This window comes from Eubalaena glacialis, chromosome 3 (assembly GCF_028564815.1).
Source record: "Eubalaena glacialis isolate mEubGla1 chromosome 3, mEubGla1.1.hap2.+ XY, whole genome shotgun sequence".
NCBI classification, from domain to species: Eukaryota; Metazoa; Chordata; class Mammalia; order Artiodactyla; family Balaenidae; genus Eubalaena; species Eubalaena glacialis.
Window position 1 is genome coordinate 119325222 of NC_083718.1, and position 16037 is coordinate 119341258.

A 16037-nucleotide genomic window follows, 5' to 3' on the forward strand; every position below is an offset into this window, starting at 1 on the left:
GTCGGAGCGGTGCCGGGGCGGCTGCGAGCGCGCCCGAGGCGCGGCGGGCCCAGGGGCTTGCGGACAGGGGCGCCCCAGCCGGGCGCGGGGTGAGGGGAAGGTTGCGGGGCGGAGGGGGAGGTGTGCACTACGTTTGGTGATGTCATTGCAAGTCAGTGAGCGGTGAAATTTAACACCAGCCGGATTTGCTTGGCTCCTCTTCTTACAGGGGAAGCAGCCGGCGGCAGTCAACGCCGAGCGCCTGCAGTTGCCACCGGGGTCCCCTCGCACGGACTAGATTTCCGAAGTGGGTGTGTGTACTTGTATGACAAATGTTCCAGCGCGGGTTGTTTCCAAGGACTTCCTCCCCCACTTCATCTCCTTCCCTCCCCCCACCCCTTTCTCCTCCCAGGCCCAAAGCAGAGGACTCCACTGGAGTCACGGAGTCGTCTTTGAACCGCAAGTGAACTCGAGGGCTGCACTCGCAGCCGAGCTCCCGCTGCTGCCGGCGCCCCGCCGCCTGCCAGTGAGGTCTCCTCGCCCGCCCTCCCAGGGCAGCACTCCCCCCGGACTTGTCTGTTACCGAGCTAGGGAGCTAGCAAGCCTAGCTGCCTACCCTCCGGGTGCTATTTCTTTCCTCCCTTCCCATCTCCCCCCTCCCCTTGTGGTTATTGTTGAGGTTTTGGAGCATCGTTTTCATGTGATTCTTTTCCCCCCCTTTTTCATGGACAGTACCTGCACCCTTAGCAGTTCGGAGCTGGCTTCTGTTTTCCGTTAGCGCTTCGCTGTACGGACAAATGCATACAAATGCATTTAGGAGCCCGCAGGACAAGGCGTGGACAGGTCTCCCACACGGCAGAAACGTAAGTAGCCCACCCGCCAGGGCAGGGGTTAGAGCACCCCCTCTCCCCACCCCCTGGATCCGCTGAGCCCGTTGGAGATCTGTGCACCAGCTCCCTGGCACTTTTTTGAAGTTGGGAGTCGGTGAACAGCCGTGGCATCCTCCTCTTGTCTCCTCAATTTGTAAAATACTGTGTTTGAAAGGAAGCCTCCTGCCAGTGGGTCTCTCAGACAGTTTATCCTAAAGAGATCCTGCGGCTCGGGAGGAGAAGCTCGCTGGCTCGCGGCCCGACGCGGGCGGCCGTGGCTCCCGCAGCTCCGGAGCTGGACTCGGACGCCAGCCCGGGCTCCAGCTCCCGTCGCCCTCGCGCCCTCCTTCCCTTCTCCTCCCTCAGAGCCCTGGCTGAGGTCCTGTTTCCCCGCGGTGCTCCTCGGGGCGTGCACTCTGGGTACTGCTGGGGCGCTTAGGTGTCCCCTGGGCTCTGTGCGCGAAGCCTGGACCGTGGGGGCAGGGTTGCCGGATAGGGGGAGAGGGTGCCCACAGAACCTCGGGCATCAGGGCGCTCCTGGACTCATGGGACTCAGCGGCAGTCTCCTCTAGTCGTTAGGAGGCCAACAAGCGTGCTGCCCATCTGGGGCCCAGGCTGCGCCCTGGTCACTGGAGTGTCACTGCGGAAGGGGCTGGACTCGGGGAGGGGGGCGGGGCTGCTGCTCCCGGGGAGTGTTCGCGCCGACGCTGACTGGCACCCCACCTTCTCTTTGGGCGCTGTACCTGCTCCCACTGCCTCACTCGGAAAAGAGCGTAGATTGGGGGTGGGGGGGGGGTTCATGGCCTTGGCTGGCTGCCCTGGTCCCCCTGGAAGAGGTCAGTGGGTTACGCAAGTTTGATTCTGGCCCCGGGGGGCGGGAGGGACGAAAGCGACTGCAGTCGTTCTCTGCCACTAGGCTGCCCCTCGGGAGAGTAGGTAGGAGGAGGGCCGGGGGCAGAACTGACCGCGCAGCCAAGGGGAGGCGGGGTGCGGAGAAAGACCGCCTTGTGGCAGTGTTTGTGTGAACATGTGCTTCCCAGCCGCTTGCAGCCGAGCCTGGCTGGGGCTCAAGCCCTCTCTCCTCCGACTTCTGGAAGCCTGGGCAGGCAGCCGGCTTCCCCAGTGACAAGGACGCACATCCCCACGCGCCCGCAGCGTGTGACTCAGTGAGCGGGAAAGCTCGTAACCTCAGCAACCGCGTGCGTGCGGCGAGGTGCCCAGGGCCCGGGAGACCTGACACTTCTCGGCCAGGGTCCTAGAAGAGGACAGACTCTGCCAGCCGCCTGACCCAGAGCGGCTCACGCAGGTCTCATTAGTTTCCCAAGCAGGTTTCTCTCCACTTTTCTCCCGTGAAAGTCCCTTGCATGGACCCTCCCGGAAAGAGGGGTGGGGAGCGCAACGGATCCTGAGGGACCTGGCGCATCTTCCCGACGGTCTAGGGCGGGTGGAACGGTGGAATGAGGCTTGGGTACCCGCGGATCCAGAGCCACCAGGAGAGGCTGGGTGAGGTCCTCCGCGTCCTGTCCAGCCTCCGCCTCCATCCATGTGCCCTTCTTGCTCTCCTTGCCAGCTCCGGCCCTAGGGCTTTACCTTGGCCACTACTCGAGGCCCACGTTGCTGACTAACATTCCCCATGGTAGTTGTGACCAACCTCTCAGATTAGAGCAGATCTTCAGCTCCTAGCCCCTGTCTTGTCTGGTTTACACTTCCCTTCCAGACGCTCCTAGAAAAGGCCCTGCATAAATTCTTGGGCAGTTTGGAGTTTGTAAATTGGGTCCAGATGACTGGGGGGAGGGAGGCAGAGAAACCAAACAGAATGGATTACATCGAGGAACTTCTGAGGAAAAATTAGACTGTGTGGAATGGGGAAAATAAAATCCTTGTGGAGAGACATCAGGGTGGGTAGGGGATCCTGTGTGAAAGCCCTGGTCTCTCCTGTCCTCCTAGATGGCCTCCCAGCCAGGGGCCTTGCAGCCTCCTGCGATATCCAGTTTGTTCCATGACAGTTCCCAGTGGGGGTGGGCTGCAGAAAATAAACGGTAATTCAAGATTACATCAGATTGCAGCCCCTCACAGCTCCAATCACGCACATGCAAAGTGGGGAAAGGTAGTTACTGATTGAGCTGAGAAAATTGTTTCTTGAAAAAATCCAGTTTCTGTAAAGAATTAAGAGTTCTTCAGTTTGAAATTAATGCTACCAGCCTCATAGGGAAAGAGACGTAGGAGAAGCAGCTGATTAGCTGATGATAATGTCAGGCCACTGAATTAAACCTTAGAGTGCCCCATGAAATCCCTGAGATTTTAACTTTCCACCATCCTTTTGTGGTGATGTTTTTTGTGAGAGCAGGAGCGGTTTTTTAAAAATCACAATTCTGATTAGTCACCCAGAAACATTTACAGTTTTAAAACTAGATCCTTAAAGACATTTTATTTCAAAGGGCTGCTTTTAGTTGGATTACCTAATATGAATTTGTGGAATTAATAAAAAACAAAAATTAAAACCAAGAGTCAGTGTTTTAGATACATTGATTTAACATATTGTCCGGAAAGTCTCCCAGGCAGGCTATTATGGTCATTAAAGGGTTTCTGTAACCAAAGGGGGAAACAAAGTTTGGTATATAAACATCTATTTCCTAGCTAGCATGAAATTCTATTTTTAAAGTTGCTTAGTTATCTTTGCCTTCAAATAAATGTTTAAAATAAACTGATGCCTCAGGGAGAGGAATTGTAATTTATAGAAAGTAATTTTGAGTGTTACTGATACATTCTGCTTGGTAATCAGTGAAGCTGCAGGAGAATAATAAATTTTATTATGGGAATTTGAATAGCCGTACTAGTTTCCTTGCCACGCTTTGCAACTGTGACTTGTTTTAGAATTTGTAATTCTGAGTGAGAAGTGAAGTAAAGATGATTTCATTTTCATTCTCATAAAAGGCTAACATTCTGTCATTCATTCACTCATCATTTACTTATTTATTCAGCAAATGTTTACTGAGCTCCAGCTAAGTGTCTAGCATGTTTCTAGGCAGAAGTGATACAATGATTGAGCAAGACAGAAGCCTAATTGCTGCCCTCCCAATGTGCCCAGTTTAGTATAGGAAACAGAAAATGAAACAACCAAGTATAACAAAATGAGATAAGGGTATACACAGAAGAACATCTAACAGTCTTGGTAGTTGGGGAAGATCGGGAGGAGTAATACTGGAAGGAAAGGCTGACCAAAGGAAATGAAATCTAGACTCAGACCTAAGTGGAAAAGGCATGGAGCTTTACAGACAGAGAGAACAGTAAAAGGCTCAGAGGTGAGACAGCACAGTGCATTTGAGGGCCTGAAAGAAATGAAGTTGGTTGGAGCACACATTCTAGGGGAGAAGTGACTGGAGCTGGGTCTGGAGAGAGAAAGAGAGACTAGATCATGCAAAGCCTTTACTTTCTTAGCTAAATAAATGGAGGTTAGGATCACCTGGCTTCTTGATCTTGGGGTCAGTGTGCAGGTGGAAAATGTCAGAGAAGTTATATATTTGTTGAAACTCAGGACCACCTGATAGTCTCATTGACTGAAGATTGATACATTCATTCATTTAAAAATCTTTATTTAACAGTAGTGTGTGCCAGAAACTTTGCTAGGCTAGGCAGTAATCAGTTTAACAATCTCTGTGGTATTGCAAGGAGAGACTATTTTAAGTGTATATTTCTTCCCTGCTACTGACTGGACTCTAGGCATTTTGATCACTTGAAGTCCTCAAGCATATTATCTCCTTTGCATTTCATGAGTTGCCTGTATGCTTGGAATTTAACCAAAAGTTCTAGTATGTTTCACACTAGATTAGTTATACAAGTACCTATTGAGTTGAATTCATTGTGTATAACTTTTTGACAACACTTTACTCCCTACTGCTGGGATAAGAACTGTTTTTCAGTTATTTTGGGGACAAAGTACAGAAATTTTACTAGTACTGGATCTTAGCAGCTAGTAAAGAGCAAAATCTGTAAAGCTGTCATGACTTAGAGAATTTTTTGGCTTGTAAATGCAGTGTGATGGAAATTGTTGAAATTCTTGACGTATATTACATGTATGTTTCTCAGATTAGTCTACTTTTTCCAATTGGTTTAAATGAAAATCGCCAATTCAGTGAAAAAAAAAAAAAGTTTCTTATTCACAAATGGAACCTGTGTAGGAATGAGCATCAGTAACTTGAGGACATATATCATGAAACCTGAAAGTCTCATGGGTGCCCTAAACAAAAAGATGCCTGAAATTCCCCTGAAGTAACTTAAACCCTTCAGATAAAGAGAAAGTTGAATAGCTCTAAGAATTATTTAGGGAAGATGCCTGGGATGGATATTAGTTCCTTAAATATTCTGAGTATGGTCTTTGGATATCTATTTCCTGCTTGATCCCCTCTAGGCCTTCACCCTTCACGTGTCTGGTCATGTTTTGACTGTGGCTTATGTCAAACTGAAAATGTGGCTAGCAGACCAGACACACAGAGTATTTCACATTTTGTTATATATCCTCAGTAATATTATGGGTTATATTTTCTGAACATTTATTGAATGTTTCTGACCATATTGTTAACTTCTTTCAGACCTGGTCTGATTTTGTTAAATGTCTGAGTATATGTACTTCTGTTACTTTATATGAATGACACATGGTCCAGACATACAAAAAAATGAACAAGAACAGGCATGGTTTGAATATTTGAAAAATATTCGTATTTAATACACTAACTAGACTTTTTATTAGGGTACAGTAAATGTATGAACAAATTAGCAAAGTAGACTATTTTAGGTTACTTAATTAAAAAAGAATTGGCCAGAACTGTAAGAGGACCTTTCCCCAGCTGTGGTTAAACAACATGCCCTTTATATATAGTGATTTATACAACATCTTGCTAAGAACGTAGCTTGATCTTTGTCCTCTAATGCCAGTATATTAATAGGATTCTGCCATACACACAAATTTGGGGGTTTTATATTTGGAATTTAAAATATAAAATTTATATTATGTCATCACATAATAGATGAGTCAGCTAAGACTCAGAAACTTGAAATAACCCACCCAAGGTCACAGAATGAGTTTGAAATAGAACCAGGATTAGCCTTTTGACTCCTAGTCTAGTGTTATTTTCTTATTAACCATGTTGTTTTCTCTGCAACAACTTAATAGTTTTAATTTTAACTTATTTAAGGACTCCAGCATGTCTAGTATGATCTGCACAGCACAACAGCGGAGAAGCCCAAAGCACAGCTGCTACCCTTGAGAACTCTATCATCTGCTAATGTGGAAATGTGATATTTTTTTCTTAATTAAGTAAATGTATCTTAAATGTAATATCGTGGGGAGGGGGGGAGCAAAAGCAAAGAAATAAACAAGCCCAGCTCAACTAGACATTTCCCAGAAAGCTTGGATTCATTAGACATCCATTTTATTCAGTGATTGATAGAGTTGGGCTCTTTATCAAACTGATTATGTCAATTAAGCTTGATCTCTTCTCTGTGTTCCAACTTCAGAGATGAGAAAAAACAGTTAAAATGAAAAAGAAGAAGCCTTCCACTTACCCTACCACAGCAGATTTTTTTAAAAAAAAATTCTTCTTTCCCTCTTTGGACATCCAACTAAAGTACCCTTATTTTACTTTACTTTTCCTAAGTGTTAAAAGAATTAAGTTCATAGGGAAGAATTGAATTCCTCAGTCATTGAGAGATCTTACTATTATTCCGTTCCTGTTTAAAAATATTTATTGTGTCAATTTTATGTAAGAAATTGATAAAAGGTGAAGACCTGTTACTCGCTCAGATATTTACTTACTAATTAATCATAAAAGGTACAACATATATGGGCTATAATAAAGTTAAAATTAAAGCATCAAGAGTACAGAGGTGAGGAAAAGATCCAGTCCTCTTTAGGGATGATGGGAAAATTCATGGAGCAGGTATTCAAATTAGGCTTTGATGATACTGAAGATTCTGACAGGTGGAGACTGAGAGCTTTTCAGGCACTTACAAGGTCTGTCCATGGAGTAGAGAATAACATGATATGGCTGGAGCTTTGGGATGTCAGATGTAATTGGTCCATAGCGCTAAAAAAAGAAAGGAGGTTGAAGCTGAATGATAAGGGCCTTGAACACCTGGTGAGGAACTTGACTTTTCCTGCTCTTCCTTAGTTGTATGTCAGGCCATTCAAGATGGCTGTTCTCTTGCTCTCTGTACATCCCCTGCTCGACCAGGCCCTGCTTCACTCACATGACTATCCAATCTTCTTAATTATAGGACTTAATTAGTAACTGCCCCAGCCGCTGGTTTCCCTGGTAACTGATGAGCCAACCTGATGTCAATTCTCCCTATAAATGGTAGCCTCCTTCTCCCTCTGGAAGGTTGCTGTTGTGTCCTGCTTGCTGTCTGCTAGGTACGGTGCGGGTGTTGCTCCAGGACCTTTTGCTTCGGACCTTTTGCTTCAGACTTGTAAGATCCCCTGTCCAATAAACCGTTGATGTCTCCTCTGTCGCTGTTTTGGGGCTCTTTTTTCAGTTTAGAGGTTGGGCAACTCTGAGGCTTGCCGGACTGTGGGGTACAACCCGACAGTTGGCCAAAAGTTTGGGGCAGAATTAGAAAAAGAAAGAAAATCTCTATTTCATATCACTGATCTCTCTCTCTTTCTCAGTCATCAAATTAGTACATAGGTACACTTACCTAAGGTGTGGCTCAACTGATTTGTCATAATCTGCTAAAATCACCTGGCTAAGGGATGATGTTTGATGTGTTCAGGTTTTCCTGCCTCACGCCAGGAATAGACTTGTTAACATATCTAGAAAGAACTTTATTTTCCATTTTTCTCCCCTGAGGTCATTGGGGAAGTCTGTGAGTTGGCTGAATTGCCAAGTGAATAATGCTAGTTATTGTACTCTTCACTAGTTAGCTTTATTCTGGATGGAACAGTGCCTGTGGGTTATTTCTAAGCTCTCAGGGAGCCAGATTACTTTGGCCAGGTGAGAAGTGCATCCTTTCATGTTCCATTTTCTGTTAAAACAGCATAATTCTGATATACTGTCCTTCAGTGACCGGAATCTTGAGCTATTTTCTAGTCTTACCGTTGTACATCCTGCCAGTTGAAAATAGAAATCTGAAAGGAAAAGAGCCTCCTTTTACTCAAACTCTAGATCACATTGGGATCCATCCTGGAGAAGCCAAGGAAATTATTTTAATTTCACACTGTGGTCCTCAACGTTGCACATTGGAATCACCTGAGAAGTGTTTAAAAATCCCTGTAGGACAAATTAAAATCAGAATCTCTGAGGGTGGGGGTGGGGAGGGAAGAACCCAAGTATTAGTAGTCTTTAAAAATCACCAGGTGATTCCACTATGCAGCTACGGTAAAAAGATGCAAAACAAGTTGGCCTCACATCATCTCTTGAGCATCATCTATTCCAGAACAGTGGTCCTCGGTGTGTGATTCCCCAGATCGGCATCATCGGCATTGCCTGAGAACTTGTTATAATTGCAAATTTTTGAGTTCCACCCCAGACCTACTGAGTCAGAAACTCTCAGGGTGGAGCCCAGAAATCTTTAACAAGCCCTCCAGGTGATTCTGATACACACTCATGTTTGAAAATCATGATCTAGAGCAGTAGAAAAGGATTTTTTTTAAAAGGGTCAAATAACCTTATCTGTGTCACGTCATAAAATTAGATATATGTGATTTAAGCAAAATATTAGGTTATTTTAAGTACAATGTAACTATCAATAGTAAATATTCTAAATTGTTTTTTCCTCAGAGTTTGGTACATATGCAATCAATATTAGAATCACGTAGTTAAAAATGTATACGTGCTGAGGAGCCACTTCAAATTTATGAATCATAGTCACTGTGGGAAGGCCCGGAATCTGGATTTTTCAAAAAAGCCGCAGGTGGTTCTTTGGCAAACTAACATTTGAGAATCATTTCATGGATGACACCATATATGGGAATCTTTTATAGGCTTCATTAAAATATATGGTCCAACTCTTTGCCCATATCAGTTGAAATTTCTATAATGATTCAGTTGATTAGTTTGTAGAGTTAATGACTATTAAGTATTCTATCAAAGTCTTATAAAAGCTGTGCTCTGTACTAAGTATGACCATAGAATGTACATTTTTCGCTTACTGAAAAAATGCTTAATACTATTCTAATACAAATAATATGTCCATTATAGCAAAGAGAATAGTATAATTTTATATTGTGTATAAACATACGATTATAATAGTATAATTTTATATTGGCTTACTTTGTTACATTAACATACTCCTTATTCTTGTTGATAAAGGTAAAAACATAGTATTAGTGATAAATAGAAAATGTACGAATTACTACTAGCACACCAGGAACTTAATAAAAATGATTTTCAGAGGGCTCTGTAATCATTCCTTGCAGAACTGTATTTTCAGAAATGTCATTTGAGGAATCTCTGAGTTAGACTAAACAGAATCAGAGTCTATATTGGCAAGAAAAACTAGGTAATAAAATAGTTTTCAGTATGCTCATCATTACTTTTTGAAACAATCTCTATGATTTTCAGTTGGGAGGCAAAGCCAATTATGAAGCCTAATCAACAAAATCTATCAAAAGTTTGGTTAAACTAAAAAATCACAGGGGCTTCCCTGGTGGCGCAGTGGTTGAGAATCTGCCTGCTAATGCAGGGCACACGGGTTCGAGCCCTGGTCTGGGAAGATCCCACATGCCGCGGAGCAACTAGGCCCATGAGCCACAACTGAGCCTGCGCGTCTGGAGCCTGTGCTCTGCAACAAGAGAGGCCGCGATAATGAGAGGCCCGCGCACTGTGATGAAAAGTGGCCCTCACGTGCCGCAAATGGAGAAAGCCCTCGCACAGAAACGAAGACCCAACACAGCCATAAATAAATAAATAAATAAATAAATAAATCACAAAGTATTTTTACCTTGCTAATCAATGTGAATGAATATGTTGATTTGTAGTGGTTGAGTACCGTGTTCACAATTACTGCTAATCACAATGGTCAATGTTGACATCTACAGGTCGTTAGTATTTTCAGAACCAAAGACTCGTGAATCTAGTATGAGTGATTTGAATATGATCTGCAAATAGATTTTATATAAAAACATTTAAGCAAATAACTGGTTCCATCAATTTATAATCACTGTGGTTAAGTGACTATAAGTTGTATTATTTTGTGCCAATCTGTAGTACTTTGTGTAAAATTACATGTATGGTGATTTGACATAATATATACTACTACTACTAATTTCACCTATAATAGTTCACATTTATTGAGTTTTTCCTATGTGCCAGGTACTGTTTGGGGTACTTTACATGAAGTTTTTTAGTTAATATTCAAAAACCTTTATGAGATAGACTTAATAGATGGAGACACTAGGGTACAGAGTAATAAAAAGGGTGCCCAAGACACATAGTAAGTGGCAAAGCTGGAACTTGAATTCAGAGCCCTTGCTTTTAACCAATATGAGTACTAAAATACTGTGTTAATTAAAATAATAGCTCAATTCTTAATCTTGCACTGGAGTTCATTTTGAATTTTATGATTTATAGGTCATGAATGTCCTACTAAGTTTTTCCCAATTGTTTTTCTTTTCTTAGGAAACTGCTTCTTCATTTTATTGTACTATGTGTGTCAGGGGGTGCTGTTCATGCACAAGATCAAGGTAAGAATGTTACCTTGTTACTTATTTACTTATATAAAAAGTCAGCTTCCAGACAGCAAAAGTACATGACTTTTCAAGTTGTCATGACCTTAAATTCAACATTAAACAATAAAAAATTCTAGCCAGTACAATGAGAATGTAAGGGTGAAGAAACGAATTTGGGGGGAAATATGACCTTTAAGGAATTACTCATATCTTCTGTCTGTGAAATTGCTTACCTTTTTAAGCACACTCTCTGTAAAAGGGAAGTTTTGTACAGTAAAAAGGCTTTGCTTGTGACTTCATTTTAAGTGGGAGTTCTTGGGGGTGGCAAACTGTGACTGAATTACCTTTGCACTTCTTGAAACAACATAGGCATATACGAAATGTTCCGTTTAGATTTACATCATTAAGAAACAAAATAAAATGTGAATACCAGTGGGCTTGGGATTTCATTTAATTCAAATGGAGAGGTTTAGAAAGTAGTTGAAGGTTTGGTTTTGTTTTTGCTTGCTATCTAGTTGCTCTGGTGGTATGGTGATAGAGTTTTGGGAATCTATATATACCCTAATTTATTCATTTATTAAACAACATTTAAATAATATTTTCTGTTTGCCACCATAATATCCTAATTGCCAGTGATCGAAATGTGAATAAGATAATGCCTCTGGCCCCAAAGTGAAAAAACAAGTGCCTTTGTCAAAGGTTAAAAAAAAAAAAAAAAAAAAAAGCCAAAGTCAAAGAGAAAAACCCTGGAACTGTGCTGGATCTACAGGAAATATCACCGTGGTCCTGATTTTTTTTTTCCCCCTCTGCTTTGTATCAGCAGGGCTGCCAAATTATTCACTTGACAGAACCAACTTTTCAATTCAATGACCAATTCAAGGAGTCACTTGTCAATTTAGTCAATTAATCAAATAAGAGTAGAAAAAGACAAGTAAACAAAATACATGTAGGTAGAGAGAGGGCACAAAGGAGGGGGTGGTACTCTATTTATTGACCAAATTGACCAATGGACATACATTAAGTATTCTGTCAAATAGCACATATATGAATTAAAAGGTATCACGGAAGGCATTTTTTAACTGTCTTTTATGGGGAGATCGTTAAATCAGGTCACATGTAACTTCATGAAATGCTATTTTTGACCAAGTCATTTCTGTTGCTTTAGTTTGCTTTAAGTAGCCAAGAAGAGGAGAGAAACTCTCTCTCTTAGTTTCTTGCTATCATTACTGTTAGAGTTTCTGAGAACTTATGTTACCAGTCACTGTGCTAGTAGAATATACATTTTCTTCATCACTACCTTATTGCAGGGTTTTTATAATTATGGCCATGAATTGCTGAAACCAAGATTAAGAAGAATAAATAACTACCCCAAGGGTTGCAGGCTAATAAATGGAAGAACCAAGATTTGAACTCAGGTATTTAGACTATACAGTCTACAAATTCTTTAAAATTAAGCCTCTTGGACAAGAGAGAAGATAAGAAAGAGAAGGAGAATTGCCATTATTAAATATCTATTTCGTGTCTTGTCCTTTGCTGGAATTTTACATATGTGATTCTAATCCTCATAATGAACCTGTAGGGTAGGTATCATAGATGAAGAAACTGAGGCCCAAGGAAGGGGCTTGCCCAGGCTTATATAGCTAAGAGCTGAATTTGGGCCTGTTAAGTCTGACCCAAAAGAACAACAACATCAAAAAAAACCCACTTCTTTCCATTACACATACCCTTGCTTTACAGTTGTCATCTGTTAGTGTTATGAGTTTAATAATTTACAAAATGTGTCATTATCCAAATATTAAAAACCCAGACAAAGAAAGATATAAGGAATAATGAATATTTATGAATAGATTTTTTTTAAAAAGTCAGAAGCAATGAAAGGAGTAAATGAAAGAAATAATATTCCTTTCAACCTTAAGATTTCTTTTACAGAATACAAAATGTGCTTTTTTATTTCAGGGTGAACATCTTACTTTTCAGACTTCATAAAATTTTATTTTGAGTTCTTAACAAAAAGAAAAATATTTTAAAAACCTCTTTGACTTTATAAAATTGAGTACTTTTGAGCACAAAAATGAAATGAAAGTAGTGGTATGTTATTAGAAACTTAGAAGTACTGTTTTCCTAAAATAGTTTGTTGTTGTTGAATTGGCATGATACAATAATACAATATCTAATCAGGAGGTTAGAAAAACATTTTCAGAGAAATTGTGATTTGATAATGATTACAAATATCATTTGCAACCTTAATACTGCTGAATATGTCTAGTTGAGCTAGAGATGATCCCAAATTAGACTTCTCAGAAATAAATATAAATATTTATTGGTGCTTATGACAGTTGCCAAAACTTAAAAAAAGTATCAAAGTAATATAGGTATATAGTTTAAAAAGTCAAGTTGTGCTACAAAATATATAACAGAAAATAATATCCCTTGACCTTACCTAGTCTTGCAGTCCTTTACTCAAACTTTCTTTTGGTTTTACTCTCCATAGTTCTTAATAATGTGCTTATATATTGTATTGACTTCCTACTTTTGATGAAGAGGGTATAACATTTTTACACCATTCTTTGCCCCCTCTTCACCCTCTTTTCTTCTATCCTCTCTATATAGTTTCCCTCCTTTTTTTTTTTTTTGTTTCGTTTTGTTTTCTATAGCACTATGACTAATTCTTCTCAGATACTCCAAAAGAATTTTAAAACTTCTTTTAAAAATATTTTTTAAAAAGTACACCAAATACTCTAACCATTTGATTTTTTTTTCTTGGAGATATTTCTTCTGGAAGGTAAGATTCTGTTCTACCATGGATTGGTAGCTGTCTAAGCTTCTTGTAAAGTTGATGTCTCTCATCTGTGTTAGATCCAGTATCTTGGAACTCATATTTTCCTTTTGCATTGTCCATTTCCTAATTTGAGTGGAGCATATCATCCAGTAGCATCCTGAGAATGTGTACTTAGGTGGTATACTTCTTGCAGCATTGCATTTCTGAGAATGTGTTTATTTCACCCATATGCTTGAGGGTAGTTTGGGTGGGTATAGAATTTTAGGCTGTAAATAGTTGTCTCTCAGAATTTTAAAGACTTCCATCTATTGTCTTCTGGCTTGCACTTAAAAAATCTGATGTTACACTAATTCTTGATTCTTTATGTATGACCTTTTAATTTTCCACTTTAAACCTTAAGATCAGCTGTTTATCCTTAATATTTTGAAATTTTGCAATAACGTGTTTTGTTACAGGTCTTTTTTCAAGTTATTCTGATGAGTAGTCATTAGGCCTTTTCAATGGGGAAATATCTTTCATTTTTCTGGGAATTTTCCTGTGTTAGTTTTTTCTCTCTGACATATTTATTTCTTCTTTCTGCAAGTTCTATTGGTCAGATATTGGGTCTGGATTGAGCTCCATATTTTCTTATTTTTAGCTCTGATTTCCTGTCTTTGTTTCCTTTACATTTTATATCAGATTTTCATGAGTCACTATTCCCAAATATTTAAATTATTTACTTGCACTGTATTTAAATTTTTAAGAGTTTTCTCACTCAGATTGTCTTAAAAAATAACATTTTGTTCTTGTTTCTTTGATGTAATATCTACTCAGCTTTCCAAAGATAAAAATAATTTTTTTGAACTTTTATTCTGCTCCCTGTATTGTCTTTGTTTCCCACAAATTTTGGTTTGCTTTGGTCTATCTTTTATGTTGGAAAAATTCTTCATAAGTCTATATTACCTGTGTTATCATTTAAAAGCAAGGCAATAAAAATATGCTTGGAAACTCTTTTTGCATGGGTGGGCTTGCTAACTGGTATATTTTACCTAGAGCCTGATAAATGAGGAGCATTGCTGACCATCTCGTTGTTGGACCGCAAATGTCTAAGGCTGTCCAGTTTCTTTAGAGAAGAATCCTCCAATTTCTTACTTGTAGAATATAATCCTGGTTGCCACTGTTATTGGAGTTAAATGATATAAAGAGGTTCTTGGGGGGGTGGGGTGTTGCTGTCTCACCATTTAGTATGTACATTTTTACTGAATTCCCTTGTTCTCATTATGACGCTTCTTTTCCCTCTTCTGCTAGGATTGGTTCAGTGTTTCTACATAAGTAAGCTCTAATCTTCAGTTTTGCTCTCAAAGCTTCTTATATAGATTTTCATATCCTCCCCTCTCTCCCATATGATGCCTCATGCTTCTCTCCTGAATTCAGTGATTTGGAGCCTTCAGTTGTTGAGCCTTTTCAGGACTTTGCAGTGTGAACTGGCCTGCCCGTCATTAGCACTTCCTTCTGAAAGCCCTTAGTGTTCAGTTTTGTCAGCTCTGCTAATTCCTTCATGTGTTTTTCATCTTTCAAAAATTCGTTGATATCTCTTATCTGTTGTTGTCTCTTCTGCCCTTTCACTGTGCCTATGTAGTTTTAAACCACATTTCCTTATTCTCATTTTAGTGAGACTTTAAGACTATGCAGAGACAAACATCTGTTATTTGCCATGTTTTCAGTTCTTCCTTTAACTTTTAGCACAGCTAAGAAAACCATTAAAATATCCTGTTCATAAATATAAATCTTATATTTGTTTTATAACCGAGGTTTAGGTATAACCAAATGAATAGATGATTCTATTTCAAGAAAAAATTATTTAAGGCTGAGTTTTCCAAGGATTTGACAGAAAGTTCCCTTTTTTTATATGATACAGTCTACTTTCCCTATAACTCTGTTGGTGGGCTGGCTGCCAGTGAGGTAGGCGTAGTTGCAACACCTCTATGTGATACCTTACACCATATGAGATGTAAGCTAATTGTCAACATACACAGCACTCCTCAGGTTCTTGATCCCTAGGTGTGCAAACCACAGGTGTAGAAATCTCTCTGTGTAAAATGCGTGTCTCCAAGAAGAGTATTTTCGGTGGAAATTAACCCAAAAATGTGTTCATAAGAAGCAGCTCATTCTAGTTGCAATAACTCCAAGCATTTTCTGCCAAAATCCCTTATGGACACTTAACCAAAAATTTTACACATAGGTTAAAGCTTCGTTTCTCATTTTATATATAAGTTGCTTTTATTTCTTTATCCAAAATAGATGTACTTACATTAAGAATACTTTGAAGTCACAATTTCCTCTTCTAACATACTCAGTGACAGTGGTACACAGGGGTTCTGGAGCCAGAATCCTGGGTTTATGCCCAGGTTCCAATGCCTACCAGTTATGTGACCTTGAGCAAGTTCCTTACATACTTTGAGCCTCAATTTCAGAAACTTAAAAGTGAGGATAATAATAATTCTTACTACATAGGTTGTTGTGTGGGTAAAATGAGAACACATGTAAAGTGCTTAGTGCATGGCTATTACATACATGATGAGCATACGATAAATTTAGTAGAAAAAAAATACTCTGGATCCTTTCCTTTTTCTATATGCTGATAATATTGAAAAAATAAAATAAAATAGTTGGTTTTAAACAACTTCCTTTAGTTCCTTAACTCAGTGAGCTGGAATTCAAGAAGCCTATATTTGAGTCTTAATTCTGGCACAGACGATTTGGCTGA

At 40.2% G+C, this 16037-nt stretch overlaps 1 protein-coding gene across 4 annotated transcripts in view; it reads left to right on the forward strand.

Moving 5' to 3' along the window:
- Positions 1-206: 206 nt before the first annotated feature.
- The window catches only part of COL24A1 (collagen type XXIV alpha 1 chain), a 395517-nt gene continuing 379686 nt past the window's right edge, over positions 207-16037 (forward strand). Inside the window, exons 1-3 of one of the 4 annotated variants that reach the window (XM_061183940.1) lie at positions 207-290; positions 712-842; positions 10463-10527. In XM_061183940.1, coding sequence (XP_061039923.1) covers positions 787-842; positions 10463-10527 — 121 coding nt within the window. In that variant the 5' untranslated portion in view covers positions 207-290; positions 712-786. Of the gene's footprint in view, positions 291-422; positions 511-575; positions 603-711; positions 843-10462; positions 10528-16037 lie in introns of those variants that run through there. The other 3 variants (XM_061183941.1, XM_061183942.1, XM_061183939.1) reach the window with 3 other exon arrangements.